We start from the raw sequence: 22,212 nt of genomic DNA, 5'->3' as shown, positions 1-22,212 counted from the left end.
TCTCTGAGGACACAGGCGGAAACAGTGGGAAAACTTGAAATATGTCCTCCTCTATGTATATTTAAAACTTTACTGTGTTTGTTGTTTACGGCATACACGTTCATACGGTATGAAATGCTTGCAGTGTTCAAATGCTGATTCAGGCGAATTTCTTTGTAAAGCAAACTGAACAGAAAGTGTTTACAGTGTAACCTATGTACAGTGAATTATGTTACTCCGACACCATGAGATTAGAGGGACTATCTTATATTAAGAAAATGTCATACCTAGAATATGGTACATATGCTTCTTGTGTGTGAGTAAATGATAGTATTAAGACTGGAATATACAGAGTTTCAACAGTCCTAACTGCATGCTAAAAGTACATGCCAATGCCTAAGATGAGGGTAAGATGACCTTTCAAATGTAGCAATAACACAATTCTTTTTAGACTTTGTGTGTTTGTATGGTGTTTCCTGTGTTGAGCGTCTGCACTGTTTTGAAGAGATCGTTTGTCTCCTGGAGAGCGTGAGCAGTCTCTTAACATGTCATGGGTAGTTAGTAGTTCTAGGTCTTTGGGCCTTGTTCCTGACCAGCACTGCATGAAACATCCAGCTGGTCCCTCGATGATCCAAAGCTGTTCAAAACTGTGACCCCCCCTTGTGACCAAACTGCAGTACTGCAGAAGGCCTGTGAAAGGACAGTGTTTTTTGGTGCTGTTGCATATCACATCTTGTCAAAGGATGTTTGTTTTGTCTGGACCATGTACATGTTTCATGGAGACATAGCATTATTTGAAAACGAATATGTGATGGGCAGTCGAAAAATGCCCCTCGTTGTAATCGAGTATGATTGAAAGTGTTTCACCCTTCAGAGGTCAGCATCTCATCAGACCTATGCAAACTGAGGCAGTATACGACCCTGTGCCTTTCACTTGACTTGTAATAAACTGTCAAACTGGCCCACGTCACCTCATTTTCACACCTTACCTCGTTTTGGAATCATCTGATCTTTAGATGGAAAAGAGGGATCTGCCCTCTGCTGCCCTCTGCTGGTCTCCAGGAAGCCTTTCACTAGGAATGACATCACCATACAGACACCCGTACAGCAAGAGGATAACAGAACCAGACCGCATCAACCATACACACAGATGTCTCCATGTTTGGCTGTAATTGGTACAACTGTTTCTCTGTTCACTCACGTTGGCCGAGTATGAGGCGATAGCTGAGTGTCTGACTGGGTCTAAATCATGAATCTGTTAGCGAGACACCAGTCCTCTCCAGATTAGAGGCCTCTCCTTCCTCCCACTCAGCCTGCCACAGGCGCTTCCGGACGGGGGATAAAAATATAGTTCCTCCACGTCTCAGAGGCCCCGGAGAGGACGGACCACGCGAGTGTCACTGAGATGGATGTGCTGAAGATCTGGCACCAGCTGCTGTTGTTGACTAGCAGCTAAGTTCAGTCCTTCTCGCTCCCTTTCCCCCCATCCTCCTCCCTCCCTGCCTCCCTCTTCCCCGCCTGTCTGGAACGGCTGTGTCCACTCAACTCTCCCTCAGGTCAGTTTAGAAACCCATTTGGATATAGCATGACAGTGCACGACAGTTATGGACCCACAATTCTTTACAAAGACTTTGCTGGAGGGAAATATTGAAGTGAAATATTCGTGTAATACGGTCTAAGACTTGACTGGTGGATCATTTCACTTGGCTGGGAGTATGAATAAACCTGGAGTAAACAGTGTCAGTTCCGAGAGAGATTAACATCCCATGAAGTGCTCTTTATCTGCCATAAGGAAAGAACACAGCCCTTTGGCAGAGAGGAGGGATACCATGTCCTCAACCTGGCAACTTCAGGCTTTTAACAATTGATCACAGGCTGAAGGAAGTGTGTGTGTGCATGTGTGTGTGTTGTGTTGTGTGTGAGTGAGTGAGAGAGAGAGAGAGAGAGAGAGAGAGAGAGAGAGAGAGAGAGAGAGAGAGAGAGAGAGAGAGAGAGAGAGAGAGAGAGTTAAATGTTAAAAGAGATCTCCTCACTGAACACAGGCCCTGGAAGCATCTGCCCTTTGAATCAGTGTCCTCTTCAGAGAGATAAAAGACACATTCAACTCTCCAATCAAACGACTAAAACATCAAGGCTAGAAAACCCCTCGCCCCCCCTAATCCTTAACCCTCAACACACACACACACACACACACACAAGCATACATGTGCACACACACACAAACACACACACAAGCACACCGTCCATGTGCACACACACACGCATGCAAACACACTCAAAAGCATACATGTGCACTCACACACGTTGCGCACGCTGACACACATGCACACAAACATGTTATACATGTGCACACACGACACTGTTCATGGAGCTGGAGGGATGTCGCTCGGGGTGACGTGTTTGGTAGGGGGGAGGGGGGGAGCAGGGCTGTTTAGCCTAATGACACCCACCTACTCCTGCCTGCGCTAATTAGCGCTCTCATGCTTGTCGCTCCCCGTAGCGTGTCATTCATTAGAGATGATGATTGGCTGAGGGATGAAACGGACGGCGGTGACACCCCTGAGTCCCCTCGCGGCAGGGGGAGGGGAGGCCGGGGGGGAGGCTGGGGGGGAGGCCGGGGGGGCTGCAGAGTGGAGGAGGAGGAAGAGGAGAGCTCACCTGCTGAACCTAGTGACCCAATTAAACCTGAGTTGTTTTCCTTCCCCAACTTAATTTCTCTCCTCATCTATCTTTTACTTGAGCCTGCAGGAGGAGCAGGTTAGAGAGGCCGTTTGTGTGTGAACATCAATAAACCCACTGACTGATACTGATACTAAGTCTGTGAACATAAATCATAAATGTCCCCCCCCAAAAAACGGTGGCATTGATAGGTATATTAATGTCATATCCGCACTGCAGGTATTGAAAGAGAACAGGCATACCCGTGAGTCTTGTACGGAGAGTTTTCTAGTGAGGACGTCAGGGAGGAAGGAGACTGAAGGATTCAGCCTGGATGGAGGGATGTGTAAGGTGAAGCTTGCGTAGGCTGTGGTTAGCCTAGAGGCCTGGTGGAGATTTACGTGTGCTAAGCGTGCCTCTGATTGAGGTGCTTGCTCCTGGCAGAGAAAGGTCGCCATCAAAGATTAATGAGAGCGAAATGTCGTCTGGGGGTGCGGTAGGGGTGAGTGGGGAGGGATGATGTGTTAGTGAGCGGGCAGGGACAAGAGAGAGGTTGCCATAGTTCTGCTCTCAGAGTCTGCCTTTGACCCACGTCCCCCGTCCCCCCCCGTCCCCTTCCACCAACACCACTGTCGCCATGAAAACACTGATAATCGATGTTGCGCTGTAAACACACTGACCCTCGTCGTTCGTGACGGTCGCGTGATCTGATGGCGACGCGGTCCCGGATCAGAGCGTGCGGATGGCAGCGAGCCGCGCTCCTCGTCAACCTGCAGAGGTGAGTGTCCTCAGCGGGAGTCCCAGTTCAAAGGGAAACCTTTGACAGTAATTAGCGCCCGTGGTAATACTAATGACTGGCCTTCTATTCCAATGTTTCTAATGGCCCCTGAAGCCAACAGGGGCTCCATTCTGGAATGTTTGATCCTCCCAGTTAGTTCACTCAATTACTCCCTCTCTCATCCTCCTTCACCCCTCCCCCCCCCCCCCTCCCTCCCTTAAGTTAGTATCTTCAAGCATCCTTGCGCTTCAGGTCACTATAGCTATAGGTGTGAAGGAATGATCAATGATCAGTCACACTGCTTGGGTTTTTTAATGCAGTTCACTTTATTGTAAACAAAACGTTTCACAATCCTTACAGAGCGCTGACAGAATGACAAACACACAACTGAGACGTCAAACACGGTTCAGTACTACAGTACACACCACCTGCTGGTCATCAGCCACATTTTCAAAGGGATGCATTGACATTTACCAATTTCAGTGTTGAAAGCAACCTTTCAACACAACAACCTTTGCAAACATAGTAAAACTTCCTGCACTGTAATTTACATTCTCCTCACGTTCTATTTGCTAAAGCTGGGAAAAGGGTCTGCACTTCAACACTTTTATAAGACAGTGCCACTAATAAACATCACATTTCATAGTGAATACACATTCAAATATAACATGACTCCCTAGGTGTATTGCACCTAAACACTTATAAGAGTTATAAATATCAGAGTAGTATACACAAGTAATATCAAGAACACATTTGAAAGAATACCAACCAGTATTGGGATGTCCTGATTTTGGTGCTGTCTGCAAGGTGCTGAGGTTGGTTAAGTGTGCTGACCGAAGCCATCCGAGTCCAAATACTTAAAAACAACCTCTGCTTGTGTCCTTTGTCTCTGTCTCCCCTTCTCTTTTGAATACTTTCAAAATGTAACACGGTCCGGTTCAACATACATTAACTCTAACATTAAGCCGCAGTGCGGGAGATGACTGAAACGTCTCCTTCCTTCACTTCCTTGTCTCCTTGCCCTCCTGGTGCTCCCATGGAATGGGGTCGTTCTCGTCGGTGAGAGAGCCCGTCTCCCTCTCGTTCCAGAACTGCTCCACATCCGGCAGGACGATCCCATCCCGGGGGCTCTCTCCCTCCCCCTCCCCCGTGCTGCCTCGCTCCGCCTCGGGCGCCGCCGCCTCTCCTCGGTGGCCCTGGTCGCAGCTGGGGCTGGGCTCCAGGCCTCTGTCCCCTCGCCTCTGGCCCGAGGTCTCTGGCCTGGGGCAGGGGGACTGCGGGGCGGTGGGGGCGTGGGGCCCTGGCTTGGGCCTGGGCGGTGGGTGCTTGCGGAGGGTGAGGCGCCTCCACAGCCCCCGGTAGCCCTCCCGGAACTCGTCCGACAGGGACAGCACGATGACGGGGTTCACCAGGGACAGGGAGAGCGCCAGCAGCTGGGCGCAGAGGGCGAGGAGGAGCGGCGGCGAGGCCGCGGAGGGCTCGCCGCCCTCGCCCGCCCTCTGCGCCGCGTGGCGCTCCCACACCCACACCACCCACTGCGGCAGCCACAGGGTCGCCATGGCCACCGTCAGGCAGAACAGCATCAGGGTGAGCTTCCGGGAGCGGATCTGAGTGCGCAGGTTCTGGGTCTTGCTGGAGCGCCGCTGGCACCGGCCGTACGCCTTCCAGAAGTAGAGCAGGGCGAAGCTCAGCGGGGCGCAGTACACGCCCAGGGGGTACGCCTTCACGTACACGGACATAAAGTCCCGGGCCTCGGGGGGGACCACCTGCACGCACACCAGCCCCTGGCTCTCCCTCTGCAGGGAGGCGAACAGCCAGTGGGGGACAGGCGCGGAGCAGGCAGCGAGCCAGGTGAAGAAGAGCACCACCAGGACGGTGCCCAGGCGGACGCTCGTCTGCTTGTTGGGGTTGGACACGTAGCGGTAGCACGCCTTGGCCATCACGGCCACCGTGAAGCTCTTGGCCGCCATGCAGGCGTGGAGGAACCAGTCGGCCGTCTTGCACACGGGCCAGCCCAGCGTCCAGCTGGTCTGGGAGTAAGCGACGGCCCGGAAGGGCACGGCGAAGGCCAGCAGGAGGCCGTCGGCCAGCGTGAGGTTGAGCACCAGGGAGTTGATGAGGGAGAGCTTGCTCTTGCGGGCGTTGGAGAAGAGAATGCCCATGGCGGTGAGGTTGAAGGCCAGGCCCAGGACACACAGCACCCCCAGCAGGACAGGCACCAGGACCTTGAGGTCGCCCGGGTCCAGGTGCTGGGTGGAGCCCTGCTCGATAACGGCACTCCTGTCCATGGAACTGTTGCCTGCGGTGACATTAGTCACAGTGCCAAGTTTGTCCATCTTGTTGGTTTAGTGAAGACCAAAAAAAAATGTGTGTTAAGAAGTTATCTAAAAAAAATACAAGAGAAGCCTGACGTAAAAAACGACCAAAAAGGATATTAACAGTTTGTAAGCTTCAATCTAAATACTGTATATTTCAACATGAGCATACAGACAGATCAATATCAGTGTAATCTCTGTTCATAATTGCATCGATCAACTCAGTCCTGCTCCTGTCTGTGTCGAGACGAGTTTATCTGGAGAGACAGGGGCGAGAAAGCTTGTTGGGCGCTTATAAAGATGCGCTTTGATTGACAGCTGCCGTCCCCAGCTGACTGACTGCGTGCGCTGAGCTCGGTTCTAAAGTCTCGCGGGGCCAATTAGAAAGGTGGGATACAAGGCACACAGGTCCTATTGGTCCCACAGCATTAAACTATGATTTATAATTACGTGACAACCGGAATAGTTTTTCCTATGAATGAATAATGGTGCATTACAATTTAATGTTGACGCAGTGGGAATAAACTGGCGTAGCATAAAAGATTTGTTGTGGGCATTTTAGGCGAGTATTTGATGGATCCAGTGCGTTTAACTATTATTTATCCTTCGGTGACAACTGAATAATTTGTCCTATGAATTTATAGCGCAGTATTACCATATTTGTTGATCTGATGGAAAAAACGAATGATTAATGAATTGTTAGACCGAGGCATTTTCTGAGAATAGGTCAGACTTAATGCTAATGGACTACTGGATATATCTGTATAATTTATGTTTAAACATCAACGCTTCAGAAGAAGTACTATAGTTCTAAACCAATATAAAACAAGCCAAATACGAAAAGACGAAAATGATTAAACAAGTTACTGTAGTCTTTTTACAACAGTGACCGAACATTAAAAAGACTATTTATTTTCTTGTATGTTGTTGATGAAACGTGACTTGACCTCACCGCAGAATATCTTTTTCTGATTTCAATACAGGTGGCCAACGTTCAGTTCAAATTGTACCCACATGAGGGCGTTCCTGTCCCTCTTTCCATAAATTAAAGAATGGCACCCTGTATTTGGGAACAAGACTTGGCTAGTCTTTTCTAGACATTTACCATCTTACAGATCTAATACATCAAACTATAAAATCAAGTGTATAAAATCCACAGAACACTAAATTATTTTGTAATCACAGTGATGATAATAACAGGATTTAATGACTTTGATTTATGATTTCATTAAGATTTTCTGTTGAGATGGTAATTCAGACAGTAATTACAATCCTCAAGAGATCACCATGACAAACAATACTGGCTGTGATCCATGATAATGAGAAACAAACACACTGTCACAAGGTTTGAACTTGCACACATTTTTTTTTATTCAAAGAAAATCCAGTAAGCAGAAAGACTTAATTGCATGTCATCAGTCAATAAATTCTCAGCTATAAAAGTTTTTTTTTTTTTTACCTAGAAGTTTTCTCAAAGTAACTTTTTTTTGTTTGTTTTTTAGAAGAAGAAATGACTGTTTAAAGGAATCATACCTAAAATTCCCTGATTTTACAGAGCCCCTTGTTACTGTTTAGTCATTGTGATGATACTGCCTCATATCTCAAAAACTCATCATATCTAGGATCAGCTGAGCTGGCCTCCAAATCCTAATCTTGACAAACAAGAAGACAAAGCAAAATTGCTCTCGGACAACCGCATAGCATCATCCTACTTTGGGGTTATTAGAAATTCAATGTGTCGAATAGGGGAAATTCGTTTTACAGTTAAGGGGCAGAAATGTATTAAAGACAGTACGTTATCTGGAGAGTAAACTGAGCAGATCCTCTATAGATCCTATTGTACCAAGCAAGGACAGCGACTCAACTGACCGCTCACCAAACCCCTATCCTGCATCTCAGCCGAGTTGCAGCTTGTAGTTTGTCGATAGCGAGAAGACCGACCACAGGGAGAGGAGCACATTCAAATAAAGTGGAGCTGAAACATTGACAGGCACTGGCACACAGTCTCGAGCTCCTGACCAGACTGAGGACGTGATACTGCCTAGAAGCACTGCGCCTGTATCCTGCTGTGTATGGGAGGATGCGCAGGGGGACCGTATGCAGACGGACAGTTTCATGTATCAAACGCTTCATGCAACACCACGCTAGGGTGGCTGAAGAAGTCACTGCACACCAACGGGTTTGCAGCCGGCGTCCCTTTATGAACCCACGGAGGGTTTGTGGATGTCGGGGGACGTCATCCGCGGTTTCTGTTGACGGTGGCGACTTAAATCAACATTGTTCGACACAGACGTCCACACTCGGACATGTGTCTCTCTATTGGTTGTTTGAATGGCGTCTGTCAGTAGCGCTTTTGTCTTTTAATTGGTTAGAGATCAGACCAACTGCAGGGTTATAGTGCATTAGCAGTTATACTTACACACACGGCTGCCCTGCACCGGTGGTGGGACCCAGGTTGGTTACCTCCGCCGAGCACACACATGCAGTCAGTGTGCTGATGTAAGTGTACTCGTGGCTTCCAGTACTTCTTTATCAGAGTGTGTGTGAGTGTGTGTGTGTGTGTGTGTGTGTGGAGGGGGACTTTTTAGTTTTACAGATAGAGAATAAAAAGCCTTTTTTAAACTAAGATTTAGGTCAACATTTCTTCTAACATTTTTTTTTTCTTTTTTTTTTTACATTCACACTCCTACTCTTCCTCCACCCCATCCCCCCTCCCTTCACCCCGGTCAACACCCCCACCCCCCAACCCCCCTCCCTCCCCAAACATCAAACCCCACATACCAAAAGAAGGCACCACAGCTTCTAAAACAGAATCATCATCGACCAAAGAGAAGAAAAAAAGGAAAACAATTACAGCATTTTAAATCAAACCATCGTACCAAGCCTACGAAGGCCTCGTTCACATTGACTTGCTGCCCCCTACTGGAGACACGGAACATGGAAAAAAGAGAGAGAGATCAACCTTCACCAGGCTGGTTCACAGCAGGCGGAAACAATCCCCCTCTCAGCTCCGGGGCTATTGAGAAGGGTCAGGGGTCGGAATGGAACAGTCTCTTCCTGTCCAGAGACGACACTGTGACAACTGTCCTGTCCCAGCCAATAGACTGGTGGGCAGGCGGGGTAAACAGGGAGACGTTGCTACGTCACACACTTCCTCCAGGAAAGGCAGATTTGAACTGTGTGCTCTATGCTTAATGTCCCCATATCCCATGTTTATCCACAGACAAAGGTGTTCGAGGGATGCTACATCTTAGTCCATGGGTCCAGAATTCGCCTGCCAGTCAGTATGAATATGCAGCCCCCACATTCTTCACAGCGTCGCATGACAAAAGAAAATAAATAAGAAGTCGTATCGGGGAGTCGGAGTGGTTTGTGCAGAACACGTCTCGTTTTCCATCTGGTCCAGAAGCCTCTTTCACTCAAGTGTATTCCGTCTCCCGATCGACCACATTCCAGAATTTCAGAGTCTGAACTCTCAATTTTCCGTGCCTCCCCAAAATTCCTTGTCTCGAAAAACTCTGCACCCCAGCAGAGCTGTGTAACAGCAGGTCAGCAGTCTTACCAGACACCAGGATCTCACCCAGGACAACACACTGTACATACAGGGGATCCATCTCTCTTCCTCTTACTCCATCCATCCCTCCGTTCCTTCCTCCATCCTTCATCTGCCTCCCTCCCGCCCCTCATGCGTTGGGGTCAGGGGTCGTGAGGCCCGGGGGTTGACCTCTAGTTGACCTTGTCCTGGAAGATGTAGAGGTTGTTGGTTGCCGCCACGGCGATGATGTTCTCCTGGGGGTGCCAGGTGGTGTGCAGGATCTTCTTACTGAAGTCCAGGCTGTCCACGCTGATCTCGTCCTTACGACGCTTGCCGCCCACGCACACCTGAGGGAGAGGACACGGGCTGTTAGAGAGGTCGCGGGTTCCATGTGTCTAGGGGGCTCTGTTGAGCCTAGACGGACAACAAATCTCATTGGACAGAATACAGCTCATCTCAACGCAGCTGAGGTGAGCCATTGTGAAAGTTGATGAAGCTCAAATGATGGACTGTAAAACTCAAATAGAAACGGAACACTTCAGGCCTGCTAGGGCCTGCTGTTTGTGTGTGCAAGACCACAGTGGGTCTAGGTGCTGGGTTGGGGGGGATAGTTAGTACAGGTCTAGGTGTAGAGTCTTCTAGGTAGTACAGGTCTAGCTGTAGAGTCTTCTAGGTAGTACAGGTCTAGCTGTAGAGTCTTCTAGGTGGTACATGGCTAGGTGTAGTCTTCTAGGTAGTACAGGTCTAGCTGTAGAGTCTTCTAGATAGTACAGGTCTAGCTGTAGAGTCTTCTAGGTAGTACAGGTCTAACTGTAGAGTCTTCTAGGTAGTACAGGTCTAGCTGTAGAGTCTTCTAGGTGGTACAGGGCTAGGTGTAGTCTTCTAGGTAGTACAGGTCTAGCTGTAGAGTCTTCTAGGTGGTACAGGGCTAGGTGTAGTCTTCTAGGTAGTACAGGTCTAGCTATAGAGTCTTCTAGGTAGTACAGGTCTAGCTGTAGAGTCTTCTAGGTAGTACAGGTCTAGCTGTAGAGTCTTCTAGGTAGTACAGGTCTAGCTGTAGAGTCTTCTAGGTGGTACAGGGCTAGGTGTAGTCTTCTAGGTAGTACAGGTCTAGCTGTAGAGTCTTCTAGATAGTACAGGTCTAGGTGTAGAGTCTTCTAGGTAGTACAGGTCTAGCTGTAGAGTCTTCTAGGTAGTACAGGTCTAGCTGTAGAGTCTTCTAGGTAGTACAGGTCTAGCTGTAGAGTCTTCTAGGTGGTACAGGGCTAGGTGTAGTCTTCTAGGTAGTACAGGTCTAGCTGTAGAGTCTTCTAGGTGGTACAGGGCTAGGTGTAGTCTTCTAGGTAGTACAGGTCTAGCTATAGAGTCTTCTAGATAGTACAGGTCTAGGTGTAGAGTCTTCTAGGCAGTACAGGTCTAGCTGTAGAGTCTTCTAGGTGGTACAGGGCTAGGTGTAGTCTTCTAGGTAGTACAGGTCTAGCTGTAGAGTCTTCTAGGTGGTACAGGGCTAGGTGTAGTCTTCTAGGTAGTACAGGTCTAGCTATAGAGTCTTCTAGATAGTACAGGTCTAGGTGTAGAGTCTTCTAGGCAGTACAGGTCTAGCTGTAGAGTCTTCTAGGTAGTACAGGTCTAGCTGTAGAGTCTTCTAGGTAGTACAGGTCTAGCTGTAGAGTCTTCTAGGTGGTACAGGTCTAGGTGTAGAGTCTTCTAGGCAGTACAGGTCTAGCTGTAGAGTCTTCTAGGTAGTACAGGTCTAGGTGTAGAGTCTTCTAGGCAGTACAGGTCTAGCTGTAGAGTCTTCTAGGTAGTACAGGTCTAGGTGTAGAGTCTTCTAGATAGTACAGGTCTAGCTGTAGAGTCTTCTAGGTAGTACAGGGCTCGGTGTAGAGTCTTCTAGATAGTACAGGTCTAGGTGTAGAGTCTTCTAGGCAGTACAGGTCTAGCTGTAGAGTCTTCTAGGTAGTACAGGGCTCGGTGTGGGGCCTGCTAGGTAGTACAGGTCTAGCTGTAGAGTCTTCTAGGTAGTACAGGTCTAGGTGTAGAGTCTTCTAGGTAGTACAGGTCTAGCTGTAGAGTCTTCTAGGTAGTACAGGTCTAGGTGTAGAGTCTTCTAGGTAGTACAGGTCTAGCTGTAGAGTCTTCTAGGTAGTACAGGTCTAGCTGTAGAGTCTTCTAGGTAGTACAGGGCTCGGTGTGGGGCCTGCTAGGTAGTACAGGGCTCGGTGTGGGGCCTGCTAGGTAGTACAGGGCTCGGTGTGGGGCCTGCTAGGTAGTACAGGGCTCGGTGTGGGGCCTGCTAGGTAGTACAGGGCTCGGTGTGGGGCCTGCTAGGTAGTACAGGGCTCGGTGTGGGGCCTGCTAGGTAGTACAGGGCTCGGTGTGGGGCCTGCTAGGTAGTACAGGGCTCGGTGTGGGGCCTGCTAGGTAGTACAGGGCTCGGTGTGGGGCCTGCTAGGTAGTACAGGGCTCGGTGTGGGGCCTGCTAGGTAGTACAGGGCTCGGTGTGGGGCCTGCTAGGTAGTACAGGGCTCGGTGTGGGGCCTGCTAGGTAGTACAGGGCTCGGTGTGGGGCCTGCTAGGTAGTACAGGGCTCGGTGTGGGGCCTGCTAGGTAGTACAGGGCTCGGTGTGGGGCCTGCTAGGTAGTACAGGGCTCGGTGTGGGGCCTGCTAGGTAGTACAGGGCTCGGTGTGGGGCCTGCTAGGTAGTACAGGGCTCGGTGTGGGGCCTGCTAGGTAGTACAGGGCTCGGTGTGGGGCCTGCTAGGTAGTACAGGGCTCGGTGTGGGGCCTGCTAGGTAGTACAGGGCTCGGTGTGGGGCCTGCTAGGTAGTACAGGGCTCGGTGTGGGGCCTGCTAGGTAGTACAGGGCTCGGTGTGGGGCCTGCTAGGTAGTACAGGGCTCGGTGTGGGGCCTGCTAGGTAGTACAGGGCTCGGTGTGGGGCCTGCTAGGTAGTACAGGGCTCGGTGTGGGGCCTGCTAGGCTGGTGTGGGTGTAGGGTTGTCTACCTTGCGGGGTTTGAGGATGGCCCTGGGTTTGCTGTTCTCTCTGGAAGCCTCCAGGGTCACGTCCCGCTTGGTGTTCCGGTCGAACATCCGGAAGAAGTTGTTGTAGGAACCGGTCATGATCACACTGGAGAGAGGGAGGGAAGGAAGGAGACAGGGTTAGTTTGATAGAGACAGAGACAGAGAGACAGAGAGAGAAATATACAGCGGGGGACAAAGAGATGGAGAAATAATGTAGGGAGAAAGAAAGAAATAATATAGATAGACATTAACTGACCTGTCTGAGCCGTTCCAGACACACTCAAACTTGTCGAATATGCAGTCGTTCTCATACAGAGAGCACAGCTTGCCCCTCAGGTAGTCATGGACCTGCACAAGGGAGACAGAGCCGGGATCATGATGGACAGATCATCTAATCAATCACGCCTGACCTTGCAAGATTGTCGGCCAATGATCATGCTCGGTAGGCATGACCCGGAGGACCACACAGCGTGAGGGAGAGTCAATGTAGGCTTCAGCAGCAGACACACACACACACTATCAGTCTTCTATGGGACACAGGGCTCAATACATCCCTGTGGGTTAATTGGTGAAGATGACTGGGTAGCATGGTGGATCCCACTGGCAGACTGACAGTGGGATCTGATTACGTTGAGTGATGGGACCCAAATCAATATGGCTGAATTTGATTTATTCAGCCTAACCTTTATTTAACCTTACCAGGCTGGTTAGGCGGGTAAGGCCGACCCGTGTTTGGAAAGAGGGGCACACAAAGACCCCCCACACACAGTAACACACACAGTAACACACACAGTAACACACACACGTGTGGCGTACCTGGTAGGTCTCCAGGGGTTTGTTCTCCATCTGGAGGTCCCACACCTTGGCGGTGAGATAGTCTCTGGTCAGCAGGTAGCGTCCGCTGTGGCTGAACTTGACGTCAGAGACCGAGGAGATGATCTCTGAGAAGAAGGAACGAGTGGATGGATCCTCGGGCTCCTCAAAGTCTGAGAGAGAGAAGACGAGGGGAGCGAGAGAGAGAGAAAGAGAGAGAGTTAGGTGTAAGAAAGGTGAACAATACCCCGACATGTTTGTAAACGTGTGTGTGTATGTGCTGCTCAGTGGGGTCTCTCTCTAAGGAGTCTCTTTCTGACAGGTCTCTCTCAGTAAAAGCAGTGGGTCAACAAGGTCTGTACATTTTGTTAGGATTCGTATCGATGTTGCCGGGGGCAGCTGATGCATGTGCAGGCCTGCACACGGGGGACGGCAAGACATCCCATAATTATACTGTCAGTTACACTGCTCCATCACCCTCCCTTTCGCCTTTTCTCTCCCCCCTCCCTCCCTGCCTCCATCCCCCTCTCCTGTCGCTTTCCCTCCACTCCTCTTCTACTCCTGCTTGCTTCCCTCCCTCCTTTCACTATAATCTCCAGTCCCTCCTCTCCTCCCCCCTCCTCTCCCCCAGTCCCTCCCTCCCTCCCGCTGTTGACACAACTGAGAGAGTAGCTGTGCAGTGTGTCAGTGGGGAGCCTAACGAGGGATTTGGGGTGAAGGATAGAATAAAAGGGGGATGAGGGAGGGGGAGAAAGAAAAACAAATCAATGTCAAAGCGCCGGGCCTATTTGGGCCCTGCTGGATTTGCAGATGTTTTCCCTCACAAAGCTGTGTGTGTGTGTGTTTATTACAGTGTGTGTATGTGTGTGTTATACAATTGGGTGTTCCCCTTCCCTCTCCTGTCCCACTCCAGAGGTGTGTAATAGGGTCCCTGGAGAGACTCTGGGGGGGGGGGGGGGGTCCCCTGTCTCTGACCTGGGGCTTAGTGCTTTAAGGAAGGCCGCAATGAACCCCCCCCCCTCTTCCTCCCTCCATCCCTCTCTCTCCATCCTTGCGTCCCTCAACACACTCTAACGCTGATTGATTCTAGCAGTCTACAGGATGGCTTCGAGATTTATTGCTGTGGGACAGGGGGGATACACACACACATACACACACTCAAAGAGAGAGAGTGTGCAGGGGCAGGGGGCTCATACATTGCTGTAAGCCATATGAGCTCATGCAGAGAGAGAGTGGGACTGTATTAACAGACCTGTCCTCCGGCTAACAGGCATGCACCTGCCTGCTGTGTGTGTGTGGGTGTGTGTGTGTGTGTGTGTGTGAGTGTGTGTTTATGTGTGTGTGCGATCATCTGTTAAGGAATGGACACTGTGTGCTATCAAACAAACATCATTCATCTTATAGGCTCTTATCACAAGACACGGCTATTGAGATTTAAAGAAAAAAAAAGATTTTTTTTTTTTTTAAATAAACTCATCCATAGGGTTTATCTGCCCTCAGGTTTTCCCAAATGTGTTAAAATATTCAGCCAAAACGCTCATGTGAAATTCAACAGGATGTAGGAGGTTACAGGCCACCGAACACGTCAATATGACTCGGAAAAATAACTGCCATTATTGAACAAGCAGGCGTCTTTCTAAAGGTAAGCTGCTAGGACTCTTACTGCATCGATCGCCTGCTTAAATGTCAATGTATTCATTATTCATTCCATCAGAATGCGTGCATACAATCTTAAGCTTAACAGGGGCAGGTGGTCATTGTCTGTGTGTGTGAGTGAGTGTGTACATGTATTTGTGTGTGTGTGTGGTTATCAATCCTAGCATATTGAGCCAGGGAAGGATAAATGTCAACCTCACAGCCTGAAGCTGGATTAAAGGACTATGAATATGAATTGCCATCCATGAACAGAACGATCTGTTTTCCTCTTCCCCTGTATCCATCATTCCTTTGGGTCGTTTATTCTTTCCATCTTGTTCTGCTCTCTCAGTCTCGCCAGCCACACTCGGTGTTTGGTTCTCATCATCTCGGCCTGCCCCCATATCTTATCTCCCTTCCTGTTCCGTCTCGCAGTTCTCCGGACCGCATGCAACACCCTGCCTCTTTTCCCCTCCGCCCTTCCACCCCTCTCCCTTTCTCCCTCTTACTTATTTTCCTCCCCTATCCGTGCCTCCCCTTTTCTCCCCATCCCTCTCTGTCCACTCCCCCCCCCTCATCCCGTTTCCCTTCCCTCTCTCCTTATCACCCCGTCCTCCCGTCCTCCCTCCCCCCTCACGGTACTCACACTTGGAGTGTTTGTCACACAGTGCGGCCTCTCTCATGTCACAGAGGCGGATGGAGCCCTTGCTGCTGCTGTAGGCCAGGGTGTGGCACTGCTGAGGGTGGAACTCCGCCGAGGTGATCACCTCCGTCAGCTCCTCCATGTTGGACGGCTTGATGTCCACAATGTCTGAGGGGCGGCGGTGGTGAAGGACTACAACTCCCATGATGGATTCGCCCAGTGCGGGACTACACGTGATAGGTCCACAATGAAACAACACCGCCATACAGATGGTGCATAGAGGGAGAGAAAGAGAGTCGTTGGGGTAGAGAGAGAGGGAGAGAAAATGTGGGTCTGTGTGCATTTGCATGTGTGCGCACGTGTGTGTGTGAGAAGGATACTGAAGCTGCGGTCCGTGATCTCCAGGTTCCAGAGGTTGACACGGAGGTCGTCCGTGGAGATGAAGGTCTGCAGGTCGGAGTTGACGGAGATGGAGTTGATGTGGTAGGTGTGGGCGTTGCTGAACACACGCCTGGCCGTGGCCTCCACCATCAGGTCCATGGGCTGCAGCACAGGCACCTGGAGAGGCAGGGGGAGGGGATGGAGGGGAATGAATATAAATCAATAGAAAACGGCGAGAGAGAGATAGAGAGATGTGAGGGGGAGGAAGCAGGGAGGGGGGAGGATAGAGATGTATAAACAGCTATTAGAGACTAATTCCTAGGCTTTTCAAGGCCACCGGCCAGAGCTACAGCATGAGAAAGGCCTTGAAAGCCCTATAGGCGGACGATAAGTAGTTCCTCCTCCTCCTCCTCTTCATCCTCCTTGGTGACTTGGCTCAGGGTGTGGAGCTGTATTAGAAGCCTGACATAAGTGTATGGGAGGAACACATGGAGAACCTGACATTTGGATCCGGGAGGACAGAGGGAGCAGCCAGGGGTACGGGGGGGAGACTGCTGGAGCAGTAAGCTGCTGGGTGACTGGCACTGTGACAGCCTGGTTATCTGAGCCCACTCCCACTCCCTGGACCCAGAGGCTACCCAGCTCCCTGACTGACTGACTGTGTGTGTGTGTGTGTGAGAGAGAGAGAGAGAGAGAGAGAGAGAGAGAGAGAGAGAGAGAGAGAGAGAGAGAGAGAGAGAGAGAGAGAGAGAGAGAGAGAGAGAGAGAGAGAGAGAGAGAGAGAGAGAGAGAGAGAGAGAGAGAAGGAAAGACAGATAAACAGACAGAGAGCCAGGGACCAGCAGAGCCAGAGATGGCCTGAGGGCATCGCTAGGCCCTGCTGTGGAATGATAACTGAGCACACACACACACACATTCACTCTCTCTCTCACACACACACACCCACCCACACACACACACACACACATACTGCTTCAAAGAATCTTTGGCAGCCTGCATGAAGCATGAAGCCCCCATTAAGCGGATAAAATATGGACAAAGAAAGAGAGGGGCAAACAAATCAACTGCTTGTCCCTCTCCACCATGTTCTCTACAGAGAGAGAGGACTCGGTTATCCACCAGACTGGTCTCTCCTCTTCTTCATCTCCTCCTCTCTTCTCCTCTCCTTTACTATCCTCCTCTCTTCTCCTCTCCTCTCCTCCCATCTCTTCTTTTTTCTTCTCTCCTCTCGACCCCCCCCCCCCCCCCCCCCCTCTCCTCCTAAATTTCTTCTTGGTCTGTGAAACGGGATTGAAACCTCTCCCCAGTCCCTCCTCCCCCCCCCCCTCCCCTCCTACGATCTCCTGGTTAGCCAGACAAAGGGGGGTCTGACACGGCGGAAGAAGGCCTTAATCTGTAATGACACACACACTCCCATATGCACACATACACACACACACCGTTTCAATGCTGTCTGGAGTCTTTGTGTAAAAAATGAAAGACCAAGGCGAGAGAGGGGGGGGGGGGAAGGAGTGTGAATCAGAATGAAAGAAATGATTAAATCAGATCCCCTTCATGGCCCTCAGCCCGGCACACATATCGATCCCTCGTTCTTACCTTATCTCTGCCTTACCTCTCTTCCCCTCTCTCTCTCTCTCTCTCTCTTTCCACCCATCCCTGTCTCCATCCCTGTCTCTCTCTCTCCCTGTCTCTCTCTCTCTCCCCCTCCCTCTCTCCAGACCAGTGGTTACGGGCTGTGATGAGAACAGGGTCTCATCTGTCACGGTTGGAGATGAACATGTGATCTCCGTGGTCCGTGATCTGATCTCTTCGCTCCACGCACGTGTCTCACGGGAAAGGAAGCTTCGAAGGCCAATCACACGACAAGGAGTCTGCGCGTAGGCAACACGCACGCGCACCGCAGCCCATAATAGTCATTTGACTGAGACTACACGCGTCGTCACAGAGCATGAAACACCAGGATGAGGGCCCAGGCAGCAGCCTGGTGTTTGGGAGCGGGCCTAGACAGAAGCAGACTGAGGACACTTACCACCCCCATCACACTCATAAAGTATTCATGGCAATAACATAAAGCAGCATTCATTTTTCATTCCTCACCCCCCGAGGACCCTGAGATATCAGCAGGGCATAATCATTATGCTCTTATGAGTGTCCGCCGCACCCCACTCCACCCCCCGATCTACGCCATGAAGGAGGAGGAGGGGGGGGGGGATGGGGGGGGGATGGGGGCTCTTTGTCTCTGAGGTTGCCCGTCGTCTTTGCCATCCTTAAACCAGGCTCCTCCAATCACAACCGCCCAGAGCAACTTTAACCTTCCAATCATGACCGACCTGATAAAATTCTAATGTAGTAATATATATTTGAAATACAGTATAATATATATAGTATAATATGTACATATTCTGTAGGCATCTACTGTATTTTATATAATAGATTTAAATATATATATAAAAAAGCTCAATAATTAAACCACAAAAGGTGTAATGGGAAGTGTGATGGTTCGGGGCGGTTCGGGGCGGTTCTGGCCGGTTCTGGCCGGTTCTCACCCTCAGGGAGGTGATGGTGGAGGGGTCTCGGATCCTGCCGTCCTCATCCTTCAGGTTGTAGCCCTCCGGACGCTTGTCCCTCTCACTGATCTTCCACAGCTTCACTGTCTTATCTGGGAGGAGACATCACACACAGACACACAGACACACACACACACAGGGTGAGGCTGCAGACTGGCACGTGGGCGGTGAGATCAGCGGCTCTGAGCACTGCTGTGTGCCGGGTGGGTGGGCGTCAAGTCAATCTGGCTCAGAGCTGGACACAGGCCAGGGAAGACAGGCCCGCCGTGCGGTGGAGGCTGGTGCTGCTGGCTCTACTCTACAGGTTCATCAGGAACACCCTGACAGCAACATCTTGTACCCCTAGTACTATACCCAGTAAGACTGGAGGATGAAGACACAGTGGACGAAAAAGTCCAATGTCGAGGACGCTGTTTCACCAGACTCTATAACTGTCTTAGTCTTTTTCCTATTTGTAATGTTTGTGTGTGTGCATGGGTGTGTGTGTGCGTGTGTGTGTGTGTGTGTGTGTAGTAGAACTGGTGTCAGAGTAGTGGGGCAATCGCCAGAGGAGCGTCCATCTGGTGAAGGCTGTGTGTGTCTGCTGTGGCAGCCATGCATGAACCCCAATCTGCAAGGCGTCTGTTGGGTTTGGTGTATATGTGTGTGTGTGGGTGTGTGGTAATAACGGTGTGTTTGAGTGTGAGAGTGTTGCAATAACGGTGTATGTATAGTATGTGTGTGTGTGGGTGTGTGGTAATAACGGTGTGTGTGTGTGTGTGAGAGTGTTGCAATAACGGTGTATGTATAGTATGTGTGTGTATGTGTGTGTGTTTCTGTGTGTGCTCTTTCAGCCATGCATGAAGCTTTCAATCTGCAAGGCTTCCGCTGGTGTCTGGTTGCTCAGTGAAGTGGAACACATGTAGATATGACTGCAGCAGCCCCCTTCATCTGCTGGGTTTATTAGTATTCTACAACACCAGAAATCATCCAGGGATCCCATTAATCATCCAAAGGATCAGCTAGAACGCTACCAAGAAGGAAATCACACTGCTGCACAGTGGAAAATCTTACACTTTCATGTTGTACATGAAATAGAGTTCCTAGGTTCTTGCTTTAGCCCTATTCTGATGAGATTTCCACCTGTGGTCTTCTGGCCGCTTAGTAAACCGCCCTTGGACGGCGCCCGCCTACCATTGGTGGAGAGGAGGTAGTAGGCGGCGTTCTGCTGCGGCAGCCATCGGATCTTGTTGATCTTCTCCTCGATCTCCAGACTCTTCAGGTAGTCAAACTCAGGCTCGTGGCTCTGGAACGTGCTGTAGACGTTGTACTCTCCCCGCCTCTGTGGCTGGCTCTTGCTCTGGGGGAGGGAGACGAAATACAGAGAGAGACGTAAACATGGATAAGCCGAGAAAAGCAAGGCTTGGGGGTTAGCGCGTGTGTGCTGTTGGAAGGAAATTAGTCTCGTATTTACATGATGTGTGTCTGTGTGTGTTTACATTGCAGAACGCGGGCTTCTGCATGGATAATGCACAATCCGTTTCTAATCTCTTGGTGTTGCATGTTGGGTAGTGTAGTTTACCTCCTGCTCTCTCTGGAAGACGACCACTCTTCCTCCTTTATCCCCTGTGGCCAGGAGCTCCCCCGAAGAGTTAAACTCCACCGTCGAGATAATGTCAGCTAGGAAGGACAGGACAGAGATAAGGTCAGTTGGGACAAAGGAAATACAACGTCAGCTACAGGAGACAGAGATGATGTCAGCGAGGACAAAAGGAAATATGATGGCAGCTAGGATATCGTGAGATCATGTCAACTGGAGCACAGCAGAGACATAAACATACGGGACGAAAGGCAACATGAAGCCAGCTAGGATTTAAAGGCATCTTGGAAATGATAAGGAGAATGTCAGCTAGGACATAGGAGAGACCATGTCAATCAGTAGACAGAACAGGGGATAGGACAAGGGGACAGGGACAGAAGAACATGCGTGTCAATGGGGAGAGAGCCTCCTCGACTAACTACACGACGTCATGAATGTGAGCGGAACAAAGAATGACATCATCATGACACATCTTAGAGACAATAAACCTTTTCTTCTACAGATTCCCATTCCCATGTCCCCATTGTATCAGTCTGGGAGGCCATTGTGCTTGTGACTGACTGAAATCTTCCAAGCTGAGGGAGTGACTCCAGGAGGACTCTCCAGAACACTGGTGACCCAGATAAATGAGTTATGAACAGGCAGCAGAGAGAGAGCTGGCTGGCTGGCTAGCTGTCTGGATGACTAGATGGCTGGCTGGCTGATTGTGTTATTGCTCAATAATGTAGGACAGCTCCAGCCTGCCGACTAGCAAAATGTCACCCAGCCAGGAACCCGTAGCTAGTAGCAAATACAAAACCATTAGGCTACCTTCATCTTCAACAACACATTTGTTGTTGCCGTTGCTTTAAATGTTCTTTTAAAAAGGTCATATCGGATCCACCTACAGGTAAATCGTAGAATAAGACATGTCTGTGACAAAGCACTGCTTCTGTGTTCACCTACAGAGAGATGCCTCTGTGGTAAAGGACAGCGCACGGTGCTAGCGGTGCTAACTGGCACAGCTCTGGGAAGGAGACACATGCTGGCCTGGTTCCCACAGCAACAGATCGACAGATAAAGCTCTCGTATGGGAGGACAATGACTTCAGCCGTATCACCACACAGCAGAGAAAGAGAGAGAGAGAGCCACGGAGAGAGAGAGGAAGAGGGAGAGAGAAAGCGAGAGAGTTTTCAACCCCCAACACCCTCCGTGGGCCCGATACTGGCTGAGCCGCAAGAAGGAGACCGGGAGCGTTGCCATGGAGACGGTTTCTGTCTCTAGCGGCAGTGCGTGTGCGTGAGCGTGTGTGCTTGTGTGACTGTGTGTGTGTCTGTGTGTGCCAATAGCCCTCTGACTTAGTTGCTGATGGTAGCAGTAATCCGGCAGACATAGAGAAAGAGCTGCAATAACTGTGCAATGCAGAGTCTGGAGTCATGTGTGAAGGGGACAGGCAGGTGTGGGCGGACAGGACTGGGTGGAGGTAGACCTTGACATAGCTTGTAAGAGCGAATAACAAGTCTGTGTGTGTGTGTGTGTGTGTGTGTGTGTGTGTGTGTGCGTGTGCGTGTGTGCGTGTGTGTGTGAGAGAGTGTGTGTTACGTGTGAGTGTCCCGCGTGCGATCGCCTGCGTGGGTGTGTGTCTTGTGTGTGTGAGAGAGAGGAGTGTTCCGTCCTAGCAGCATGCTGATGGGACTGCAAGCTGAGCGGAGTGTGCCTCACCACAATGTGTGGATGATGAGGTGAGGGAGGGGGGGCTCCACTGATCACATTAGAATCTGGAGCCTAACCACATTTCCCTGACAAGACTCACTCTGACCCTATTACAGCCAGGGGATATCCCACTGACACACCTTATTGTTCTCTGAGGCACACACACTCTCCTGAGATAATACACGCACGCACACAGACACACACACACACACTCTCCTGAGATAATACACGCACACAGACACACGCACACCCCATAAGCCCTCACTCACACACACACACACACACACACACAGCTCCCAATCTCATCAGTCATTGGTGTGAATCGAAAAGAAACAGCTTAACCTGGGACTCTTTTAGTCATCCCTCTCTTTATTCTCCTTCTTTCCTCCCTCTCTCTCTCTCTCTCTCTCTCTCTTATCCCTCCTCCTGTATCTCTCCCACATTCCTATCTTTCTCTCGTTTTTTCTTTTCTTTTTCTCTGTCTCTTTCTTCTTTTACTGTCCACACTCTCCTCCCCTCTTTCCTCCCTCCCTTCCTCCCTCCCTCCCTCCTTCCCTCCCTCTCTTCTTCTCTCTCTCTCCAGCTCTAATCATTAACACATTAAGCCACTG

At 50.2% G+C, this 22,212-nt stretch overlaps 2 protein-coding genes across 2 annotated transcripts in view; both read right to left on the bottom strand.

Annotated features, from left to right (window-relative positions):
* Nucleotides 1-4,416: 4,416 nt before the first annotated feature.
* On the bottom strand, nucleotides 4,417-5,751 carry gpr151 (G protein-coupled receptor 151). The gene has a single exon (XM_067247123.1). The coding sequence runs from the start codon at nucleotides 5,749-5,751 to the stop codon at nucleotides 4,417-4,419; it is 1,335 nt and encodes a 444-aa protein (XP_067103224.1).
* Nucleotides 5,752-9,425: 3,674 nt separating this feature from the next.
* The window catches only part of ppp2r2ba (protein phosphatase 2, regulatory subunit B, beta a), a 19,456-nt gene continuing 6,669 nt past the window's right edge, over nucleotides 9,426-22,212 (bottom strand). Inside the window, exons 2-10 of the mRNA XM_067247356.1 lie at nucleotides 19,892-19,989; nucleotides 19,504-19,669; nucleotides 18,310-18,422; nucleotides 15,763-15,940; nucleotides 15,386-15,550; nucleotides 13,108-13,277; nucleotides 12,548-12,639; nucleotides 12,274-12,397; nucleotides 9,426-9,612 (exon numbers count right to left, since the gene is read on the bottom strand). Coding sequence (XP_067103457.1) covers nucleotides 9,457-9,612; nucleotides 12,274-12,397; nucleotides 12,548-12,639; nucleotides 13,108-13,277; nucleotides 15,386-15,550; nucleotides 15,763-15,940; nucleotides 18,310-18,422; nucleotides 19,504-19,669; nucleotides 19,892-19,989 — 1,262 coding nt within the window. The 3' untranslated portion in view covers nucleotides 9,426-9,456. The remainder of the gene's footprint in view (nucleotides 9,613-12,273; nucleotides 12,398-12,547; nucleotides 12,640-13,107; nucleotides 13,278-15,385; nucleotides 15,551-15,762; nucleotides 15,941-18,309; nucleotides 18,423-19,503; nucleotides 19,670-19,891; nucleotides 19,990-22,212) is intronic.

The sequence above is a fragment of the Osmerus mordax genome, chromosome 12 (assembly GCF_038355195.1).
Source record: "Osmerus mordax isolate fOsmMor3 chromosome 12, fOsmMor3.pri, whole genome shotgun sequence".
Taxonomy (NCBI): Eukaryota; Metazoa; Chordata; class Actinopteri; order Osmeriformes; family Osmeridae; genus Osmerus; species Osmerus mordax.
Note: the sequence above shows the minus strand (reverse complement) of the source record. Positions and strands in the feature narration are given on the sequence as shown.